General features: G+C 31.8%; 2 protein-coding genes across 5 annotated transcripts; one reads left to right on the top strand and one right to left on the bottom strand.

Moving 5' to 3' along the window:
- The first annotated feature begins 2,217 nt into the window (after nucleotides 1-2,217).
- Nucleotides 2,218-4,652, top strand: EMB975 (Tetratricopeptide repeat (TPR)-like superfamily protein). Its single transcript, XM_079029466.1, has 2 exons — nucleotides 2,218-2,391; nucleotides 2,905-4,652. The coding sequence occupies exon 2, from the start codon at nucleotides 2,999-3,001 to the stop codon at nucleotides 4,463-4,465; it is 1,467 nt and encodes a 488-aa protein (XP_078885592.1). The 5' UTR covers nucleotides 2,218-2,391; nucleotides 2,905-2,998; the 3' UTR covers nucleotides 4,466-4,652.
- A 654-nt stretch (nucleotides 4,653-5,306) lies between these two features.
- LOL1 (lsd one like 1) lies at nucleotides 5,307-7,176 on the bottom strand. 4 transcript variants are annotated; one of them, XM_079029470.1, is made up of 6 exons: nucleotides 7,159-7,176; nucleotides 6,576-6,744; nucleotides 6,093-6,206; nucleotides 5,893-6,006; nucleotides 5,699-5,808; nucleotides 5,307-5,607 (listed from the first exon to the last, which is right to left on the bottom strand). In XM_079029470.1, the coding sequence occupies exons 2-6, from the start codon at nucleotides 6,634-6,636 to the stop codon at nucleotides 5,569-5,571; spliced, it is 438 nt and encodes a 145-aa protein (XP_078885596.1). In that variant the 5' UTR covers nucleotides 6,637-6,744; nucleotides 7,159-7,176; the 3' UTR covers nucleotides 5,307-5,568. The 4 variants fall into 4 exon arrangements, with proteins under 4 accessions (XP_078885596.1, XP_078885594.1, XP_078885593.1 ...); XM_079029468.1 differs by lacking the exon at nucleotides 7,159-7,176 and adding an exon at nucleotides 6,974-7,073; XM_079029467.1 differs by lacking the exon at nucleotides 7,159-7,176 and adding an exon at nucleotides 6,887-7,025.
- Between the last annotated feature and the right edge of the window lie 3,804 nt (nucleotides 7,177-10,980).

The following is a 10,980-nucleotide window of genomic DNA, read 5'->3' as shown; positions in this document are numbered from 1 at the left end:
TCGTCGGATGAAGATGACGATGATGATGAAGACAACATTTTTTTATATAGGAAATACCCAATTTGTAAGAGAAAGAATGAGAGTTTGTGTGTGTGAAATGTGGAGAGTGTAATGTTAACTTATAAGGTTTGAGTTGAAATTTAAAATTTTGAAATTGGGTAAAAAAAAAAAAAATTTTAGTCAAAAAATATAAAATTTGATGAAAAATTGGTTGGATTCGGTGAATAAGAAATCAGCCAATCACATGCAAACAACCTTTCTTGTCTCCTCTCGCCAAGATCGTAACGAGCTTCATCTAACGAGTGCTAAGTGGTGGTGTTCCAATGCCCTTAGCAAGCTTAGTGGCTCCACTCTGTCTGACCTAAGAAATCATGGCCATCACTTGCACACGTGGAGAATCACGAGTGGCCACAATTTATTTATTTATTTATATTTAATTTTAAAAGCCATTTAACATATATATATATATATATATATATATATATATATATATATATATATATATATAATTCTTAGTTGTTTTAGGTTGTTGATAAATGATAAAAGATTAAAATTGGTTGGTATGTAGGTTGATGAATAAAAAAAAATAATATTTTAATATAAAATTGAGCTGTGAGAGATTACTAATAAACATAGTCTTAATACTTACATGTCAATTGGAAAAATAGACATATTGTTAGGTCATAATGATATTAACAAATTGAAACACTTAAACTACTAAAAAATAACATGAGAAACATTTTACAATCAAAATGAACACTTTGTTGGGTCATAATAGTTGAAACAATTAAACTACTAAAAATAATAAGAAACCAGTAAAAATGACTATTTGTAAACGGTAATAACAACCATATTGGTCTAATACGCACAAAAAAAAAAAAAAAAACATTAGTGACCTAATACGGACAAACTGGAAACCTAATTACCCTCCTAAGTCATTAACCCTAATTATTTAGAAAACATGCTTACTAATCAATGTGACTGACTTGTTTGACTGAAAATAGTTGCTTCCATTTAAACTTATCACACAACCCTTCTAGAATTTCCAAGTCCAAAAACACATATGATTGATGATCTTCATTATATAAATATGCAATATTTTATCAATAACTTCTTTTTTGTCATTTAAATGTTTACATGAACACATCCATATGTACAAAAACAATCTCACTTTGATACCTCCCATCAATGTCTACATTTGATAACGAATGGAAATGTAAAACCAACAGGGACTAGCAAACGATGCATATTATCAATTATTTTATAAACAACAAAACCACAACATGAACTAAGAAACTGAAGTTGCAAAATGAATAAAAAATCAACACATAAACAAACACATACATATTATATACAACACATAAATGGAAGTTTATAAAGCATGAAACTTAATGACAAGAAAAGTAAAAAAACTTAAAGGAGACTTTATAGAAAGAAAGATCACCCTTACTTGCCACAAATGGTTGAAGACATCAACAAGAAGATCAATCTGACCATGGAATCAACATGTTGTCTGATCATGACTTCAGCAGTTCATCTACTAGAAACGTAAGAATTGCAATTGAACTCTATTAGCATTTGAAAAGGGAATTAGGGTTTCAGCGAAGACGACGAAGGGTTTAAAAAAACAGTAATCTTTTGTGTATCGTTCCAATTTTATCGGATTTCCCCGAAGGGACAACTATAGATGAAGAGCTTCACCATATAGAGGAGTAGCAGGTTCTTCTTCTGATCGATATGGGACGACGCGAGTTCTAAACGAACTAGTTTACTATTGATGGTCATATATTCTCAATGTCTTTAAAATTAGGGTTAATGACTTAGGATGGTAATTAGGTTTCCAGTTTGTCAGTGTTAGGTCATTAAGTTTTTTTTTTTTTTTTTTTTTTTTGCGTATTAGACCAATATGGTTGTTATTACCGTTTAGAAATAGTTTTTTTAAACTATTTCCAAACAGTAATAACAACTATATTGATCTAATAAGCACAAAAAAAAATCTTAATAACCTAATACAACAAACCAGAAAACAATAAAGTAGGGTGTTCATTCTTTTCATTGATTCATACTCCGGCTCCAATTTTTAAACTATTTCCAAACAATAATAACAACTATATTGATCTAACAAGCATTAAAAAAAAATCTTAATAACCTAATACAACAAACCAGAAAACAATAAAGTAGGGTGTTCATTTTTTTTACTGTTTCATACTCCGGCTCCAAAAAAAAACTTTTGTACACTGTTTGAATATCCTTCACTGTTTCACTCTTGGATAATTCTGATTTTCTTTCTACCTGCGGCAACCACACTGGAGCGAACCCCACTCCGCCACTCCACCGGTTTTCACCGCCAGCGTCGCCACTTCAAGACTTCCTCCACCAGCAGCGCCACAGGTAAGCGTCCGACTCTCTTCCCTGAAATCTATTTCTTTCTCCAAACATCCCCTGTGTGTTCTGATTTTCTCTCTTTTCGCTGAAATCGATTTCTTTCTTCTATAATTCTGATTGTTTGCTGAAATTTGATTATGAATTTCCTAAATCCATTGCTTGATGATTTTTATTTATTATTTATTATTTTTTTTGCAAAAAGCCCCTGTGTGTTCTGATTTTCTTTGCCAAACAGTTATGATTGAAATCCAAAATTATGATTGAAATCTGAGATTATGCTTGTTATGCTGAAATGTGAAATTATGCTTCGTTTGCTTGAAACCTGAAATTATGCTTGAAACGTGCTGAAATCTAAAATTGTAAATATGGTGAATTTGTTTGGTATGCTTAAATGTGATGATTTGATCCTTGCCAGGTTGTTAAAAAACCGTTACTTTCATTTTTCCTTTAATTCTTTGCAGCTGATATAATATACGTGTATGTTGATGCGAATTTACATATGATTGTTGGATTTTACAGGGTTCATGCTTGCAAGTTCATCAATTTCAATTGCCTATCAGCTGTTTGATAAAATGCCTGTTCCAAGTGAGGTTACTAAATAGTAGACATAAGCATGGATGGTGCAGTGCTCTCTTGTTTCTTCTGTAAAGTCTCAGAAACCCATGTTCCTATTCGGTTTACTGAATCACAGAAGACTTCAATCAAAAGAAACCATCAGGATGAAGTTAGGTTCAGTTTGATGAATCCATCAAGAACCAGAATTTACCTTAGAAAACCATTCAAGAAATCCAATGATCCTCAGGGAACAAAACCTTTTAATGACCCTGATGATTCAAATTCAACCTCTATGGAAATGGATCATGAAGATGGTGAAGATGAAGTAGAAAAAGAAGAAGACAATCCTGAGTGGGACCCAGATGAGATTGAAACAATCACCTCACTATTTAGAGGAAGAATCCCTCAAAAACCCGGAAAAAAAGCTAGAGAAAGACCTCTTCCTCTCCCACTTCCATACAAACAACAACCATTAGGACTTCCCACTTCAAAGAAATTTGCAAAAACCATAAACTCTTCAAGAAAATCTTTATCTAGCAAACTATACAAAGATCCAACATTCTTAATCACTCTAGCCAAAGAAATCAAAAACCTTCCTCCCGAAAAAGACGTTTCCACAGTTTTAAACAATTACACTCGATTTCTTCGCAAAAGTTCATTGTCATTAACAGTAAGAGAATTAGGGCACATGGATTTACCCGAAAGAGCTTTACAAATCTTCTGTTGGGTCCAAAAACATCCTCATTTATACCCAGATGACACGCTTCTTGCTTCAACAGTTGAAGTCCTTGCAAGAAACCATGAGTTAAAACTATCTTTCAAACTAGAAAAATTCCTAAGCCTATCAAGCCAAAACGTGTATGAAGCAGTTGTGAAGGGTTTCATAAGAAGTGGAAGCTTAAAACTTGCATACAAACTCGTTTCAGCTGCTAAAAATGGGAAGATAATGGTGGACACTGGTGTTTATGCAAAGCTGATTTTGGAACTAGGAAAAAGCCCTGATAATTATGTACATATTATGGCTTTACTTGAAGAGCTTGGAGAAAGAGAGGATTTGAATCTAACACAACAAGATTGTACATCAATCATGAAAGTTTGCATAAAGTTAGGAAAATTTGAGATTGTGGAAGGTTTATATAATTGGTTTAAAGACTCGGGTTATGAACCAAGTGTAGTGATGTACACCACTGTTGTACATAGTCGTTATTGTAGTAACTGTTATAGAGAGGCTTTGGCTTTGGTGTGGGAAATGGAAGGGCGAAATTGTCTTTTTGATCTTCCGGCATATCGTGTGGTGATAAAAGTTTTTGTTGCTCTTAATGACCTTTCGAGAGCTGTGAGATATTTTTCAAAGATGAAGGAGGCTGGTTTTTCTCCTGGATTTGATATTTATATGGATGTCATAAAAATCTATGCAATTCATGGGAGAATTGGTAATTGTAAAGAGGTTTGTAAGGAGGCAGAAGTTGCTGGATTTAAAATGGAGGAACAAATGAAGTCGATGCTAATGAATGCAACTCAATGAAATATATAAACGTATTTTAATTATGAAATCTTCACCCTTTGATTTTGTAGATGCAAGCAAGTTGTCTTGTAATGATATGTTTATCATCATCAATGTGGATGAAACTTGTTATTTTTATCATAAATTCAGTCAACCTAAAGGTACATGTAACATAATTTAATACTTGAATCGAGTTAATTTGGAATTAGCACTTATTCCCCCCAAAATAAATATAAGTAACTGATCCCAAAAATTCACGATGTTACTATTCATTTTAAGAAGACTAAGTATCTCCAAATCAGGACTTATATTATATACGCAAAGTGTAATGGTCACCGTTTTTGTGTATACCACAAAAAAAGAAGACTAATTTTAGTGATGGATAATTTTTTACATGGCATTATCAGTTACTATTCACCTTCTTTTTCTAATTTATTTATTTATATATTTTTTCACATGATTCTCCCCTACATCTTTTTGTCTTCATACTTATCCATTATGGTCTCAAAGGTCATTTTCTTCCTACCATGACTCTTCCATTGAATACCACAAATCTTCAAAGATGTGTACCGGTAGATTCGTAACATGCTTGATGTCACTACTCATCGCTACGAAATTACGAAGATACCCTTTTCCTTTGGTATTCAATCATGGCATCATGGGTTGAACTTTGAAGTCTCACATGATTCTTCCTACACCTTTTTTTCTTTATACTTATCCTTTATAGTCTATAGTCATTATCTATCTAAGATTCAACCCTTTAAACCATAATATTTCTAACATGAAATGACAACTTTTAATACCTGAATTAATTTGTCAAATAATGACACAACTTTCACACCAAAATACCAAATCACATACATATCAACAATATATATAAAACTTCTAATTATCTGAAAAAAAACAAACACCAACTTACAACCATATAAATAAATGTCCTCTCATAATCGAATATATTCTTGTATATCCAATTTTACGTACTCTTATTCTTTATGATCACCATAATATTTATGAAAAAGATGATGATAGTCTAACGCAAGAGGAGATATGTAACTCTATACATTATACATATATGTAATAATACGTAGAATCTTGGGTCACCATTTAATATGAAATTTCAAGTGTTACGCATTGAACTTCTGTTCTGTAGCACTTGTTGACGCCTGTGTATATATACCATAAGTTATTATAAATCCATAATATTTATAAAAAAAATTCAGAATACTAATAAAGTAAAGTGTTTAAGTAACTAACCCCAACGGACGTAATAAATTGACAAACTGCACATTTCACTGAACGTGCCCCATATTGATACATTAAAAGCATCCTACAGTTTCCACAATTGACATGTGCCACTTGATTTGCTGTTGAAAAGTTGTTAACTTTTGTTATTTAACAAGTTTTTTTTTATCGAATTTTAACATGATTTAGAAGTTAAATTTGGTTACCTTCTAAGGCTAAATTGATGGTGTGACAGCAAGAACACTGTACACTTGTCGCACCACGGATGTACATGAGCAATGTATGGCAGCCTCCACAAACCAACTGAGCCATTTCAGTGCCTAAATCATTGAAAATTCATGTTAAAGAAACATAATTCTTTGAAGTATGAACAATTTGGAAGCCATTAAAACTGAAAGTTTGATACCAGGAGGAGGAACAGAGGTGACTGCATTGCAAACAGCACAGCATACTGAAGTTGCTCCAACGGGATAAAGGAGAAGATTTCGACATCCTGAACACACTAGCTGGCTTTGAGATCCTGTTTCATAATACTTTTTCACAATTAATCTCAGAAAAAAAAAAACAGATCTAAAAACATTAGATTGAACGAGAAACAGAGCATTCTATGCTCTGTTTTTCTGGCGTTTTGAGCTTTCTTCGTGCACCAAATTCACAAATCATTTTGTTATATAAATATAATCGTGAAAAAACATTTGGGTTTCTTTCCGAAATTTCTTGTTGTTTTGATTCGATTTCTGTTTTCTTAAACAGATTAGCTTGTTGTAATCCGTATTTGATGCTTTCAGTCTTTCAACAAGAAAAGAGAAAAGAAAAAGGATTTAACCAAGAATAAATTATTGAAATGATGAGGATGGTTGCTAATCTAGTAAGAATTGTGCAGTTATACCAACGGTAGGAGTTGTAAGTGGCGCAGGAGGAGTTGGATATGGAGCTAGAGGAACTGGCATTGTAAATCTGTGAAAAAAAGTATACTCTTTTCACTTTCAAGATCTCAAGAAGATTACAACTCTTGAAGCATGAAGTACAAGTCCTTTCATTCCTTTTTCATCATCTACCTAAGAAAATCAAGAAAGGCAAAGACATGTTAAGCAAGATAAAGTCAGTGTTTAATGAAACAGAGTATTAATGTCGATTCAGAAGGAAAAATGTCGAAAATCTGAAACACCAACATGAAATATTGCCATTAAAAAGCCATACATGAAGCAAAATTTAGTGGAAAGATGAAACTTTTGCTGGCAGCATTCCATGTTGTGAACTAGTTGGGGGTGGGGCAAGCACACACACCTTTGCTAGTTTTTGCAGAGAGAGAGAGAGAGAGAGAGAGAGAGAGAGAGAGAGAGAGAGAGAGAGAGAGAGAGAGAGAGAGAGAGAGAGAGAGAGAGAGAGAGAGAGAGAGAGAGAGAGAGAGAGAGAGAGAGAAATGAGTTGGACAAAGAGTTAGAAAGAGATGGCGATAAAAAGAAGCATACCTTGGGTGTTGAAAGTAACAAGTTTGAAATTTAATATGATTTTTAAGTTATCTGAATTCATTACTTTAAAATGGAAGAAAAAAAATATAAAAATGGTGTTGTTAAGAGTTAAGACGTTAACATCTTAAATCCTAAACACTGTTCATTTAGACTGTGTATGGGTCCTTCAGTGTATGGAGCATGACGAGGCTTTAACAAACACCACCCCTTTCTCATGTTATGTTAAGAGATGTTGAGAAGTTAACCTAGTTTAACGAGGAAAAATAATATGGCAATTGACCAATCATGTTTCTTCATTTAATTTTATTAATTTTTTTTATAACGATTTAGTTGAAAAAAAAATAATAATAAAGTGGTTTGGTGGTATGATTATCATTTCATTATGAGGTAGCAAAGAAAAACAAAAGGTGTTATAACTTGGATCCATGCCCGAGAGTAATGGAAAGTTGTCCTCAAAATTTCGTTAATAATATAATGAAATTGAAGTTTGTATTAGAAAATAATTCTTAAAGTATCTATGTCTAAATGATATTTCTTCTGTCAAATATAATATTCGTAATATTATAACAAAACTTCATATGACATGTTATTAAGTAATTGGATAACATTTATCTCCGATTCCAATTCATTTTGAATTTAATAAATATTGATTATACTAATATTTTATTCTATTTTTAAGATAAAACTTAAACAACGTAAACTAAAAACATAAAAAGAACTATTAAAAGTTAACATTAAGTTATAAATATAACTATGTTTTAGTTGAAATTCAATATAAGAATAAATTTTTATAAATTAATAGAGAATATATTTGAAAGAAAAAAAAAACTTAATAACCTCGTTGAAACGCTATATTGGATATATTTTTATAAAACTAGCTCATAAGTTGATTTTTTATTTTAAAACATGACAGTTTAAAAAAACACGAAAAATATATTAGTTATAACATGCCAAACATAGTTTCTAGTAAATACGCACACAGAATTGCGCGCAACTGGTTTTAGGTTACCCTACTATCATTTATGTTGGTAGGAGTCTAGGACCCGCACAAAATATCATGTACATATCATACAATTGTTTTTAATAATGACTATCGTGTAGTAAAAGTTGAAACAGAACTCAAAGCCTCTAAATAAAGTCCTATTAATCTTCATAATAATATTACGTGTAACAATAATAGGTGAATAATTTGTCTATTAATGGGGTACATTGATTGCAAAAGTTGCATAGTACGACATACTATGCAAAAGTTAAAATAAATGGATGTGTAGTATATTTGATTTGTATTTTTGCTATAATTTTAAACGAGTTGTACTTTGTATAGTTTGTATATGTTGAAAATGATAATTTGTTAGATATGTATAATAGGAATTATGAATGTATACAAGTTAATTTTGTAAATTAAATCCAAATATTAAAACTATTTTTTATAGATAAATATAGATTTCAGTATAAATATAAACTACATGGTTTCCTTAGATGTAACAACAAAATACATAATAAACAACTGTTTTACCATAACCAAACTATATTCTTGTGGATCTAAGTTAGGGTTCTTGTTGATTGAATCACATCTAATAAATTAGATTCAATTTCTTATTAAACTTGATAGAAGCATATCAAACGTTATAAGATCGAATCAGATGCTTCCAATTATAATATCAAATAGACTTAATAAGAAAAATCTTAAAGTATACCCTTATACTTATTAATCTAGGTCAATCAGATTAGTAGGATATATAAAAGATAATGCATGATTTGAAACATTTTGTTCACAGTCTTGAACAATGATGGATCCATGATTGCTAACAGAAATACGTGTTGTCATAACAAATTCGCTGATGGTTATTTTTTTTAATTATACACATTAAAATAATAATAATAATAAGAAGAAGAATAAGGTACGCTGTCTAGATTGGTCCCTGGTCTTCAACTTAAAATGCATTTAAGATTTTAATATTGCATGCCACTGAGTCACTTGGCACGTGAGAGATTTCGTAAGCCATAGGTTCCTTCTCATGGGACATCGAACAACTAGGATTTATCCAAGTCATTATGCACCCCAAACAATTAAAAATGTATTACTAAGTACCTAATATTGGTAAAAAAATGTACAACTGGTCCCTATCTTTTAGAGAAACTGTATCTCTGACTACCTGCACTTTAAACAACATCGGGTAACGTCCAAAATTTAATGGTTTTATCTACCCGTCTTTAAAATGGTCATAAATTCATTGCTATGCAACCGAATGAAAATAAAGAATTGTTTCTCAATCATTTTCAAACGGTGAGGATTTAATTATTGTGACAAAATTAAATTATAAAGAAATGGAAAAAATATATATGTTAACCTAGCTAAATCTTTAAATAAAAATACAAAGAAAATAAGCTCAATAACTTATTCTACTAACATCATCTCTCAAACTTATAATTTCATAGCAATAAACATTCACAGTTTGTTAGTTAAGAAACAAAACCGAGAGACTGCTTAGACATCTGTGAAGATCTCAACAATCAGCAAAGCTGAGTGAACAAATGGTAGCGATATGGTTTCGAGTTGTAGATGGTGGCGAGTGAAATGGCAGTCAAATCTCAGTATGTTTCGTTCACTTATGAAAAACATAATTTTTTGCAATCCGCATGGCACTTCTATTACCACAATGTTATATGCAAGAAGTCATCGCAACCAAACAATCTCACAAGTAGTCACAACCATAACATGATACTCAACCTCTATAGAAGATCAAAAGACAACATCCTATTTCTTACTTTTCTATGAAATAAGTGAATCTCCAAGGAAAATATACACAACAAAAGTGGATTTCCGATTAGTATGATCACCATCCCAATCAATATCATAATGAACACACAACTCTAAACAACACGTCGAATTTAACAAGAGACTCTAAAACAGAGCCACAAATATATCTCAAAATGTAAAGAACAACTTTCTGGTGAACAATAACATGGACAGTAACAAACTGAAGAAGGAGAAGCTTTACACATGAATTCGAGAAATATAATTTTTTGGTCACGTGGTTAACCAGAAAGGTATATAGTTGACCCAGCAAAAATCAAAGCTCTCATGAAATGGGAGACGTCAAAGAGTCCCATCGAAGTTCATCGTTTTTTTGGATTGACTAGTTTACTACCGAAGATTCATCGAAGACTTTTCTTTTATTGCTGCTCCACTCACAATATTGACTCAAAAAGGGATTGCCTACACATAGAACGAGAAGCAAAAAGTTGCTTTTAGTGAACTAACTAAGTGATTATGTGAAGCATCAATTCTAGTCCTATCGGAAGGAATTGATGATTTTGCAGTCTTTAGTGATGCTTCTAGAGTTGGGTTATGATGTGATCTTACCATAAGAGACAGATTTGTGGCTTATGCCTCGAGACAATTGAAGATTCATGAGCGAAAGTACCTGACGCATGATCATAAAAGCATTTTCGAAGAATTGGTTTTCATTAATATATAAAAACATGGGATGTCATTTAAGCATAAACTTGTTCATTACAAGCTTTACAACAATTTATTATACTAATGGCCTAAAAGCTCCTTAAATCTCTTAGTAGATTTAAACTCATCATCCTTGTTCTTTCGTACCACTAACTGTGATATAAAGAAATTGAGTGGATCAGACTTAGGAGTCTGATGAACACATGCGATTTTCAACCCATAATAATTAAATCCTTTAACTATATTTTCCATACCAAACAATGAAATCGATTACACATTCCCGTTATTCTCACTTTCTGATCCTAAAATACTGATCTCAAGGGACCTATGTTAAGGATCATTGTAAGCAACAAGTAGAC

The sequence above is a fragment of the Lactuca serriola genome, chromosome 3, assembly GCF_051521515.1.
Source record: "Lactuca serriola cultivar US96UC23 chromosome 3, Lser_US96UC23_V15, whole genome shotgun sequence".
NCBI lineage: Eukaryota > Viridiplantae > Streptophyta > Magnoliopsida > Asterales > Asteraceae > Lactuca > Lactuca serriola.
This window is presented reverse-complemented; position numbering and strand designations above follow the sequence as displayed.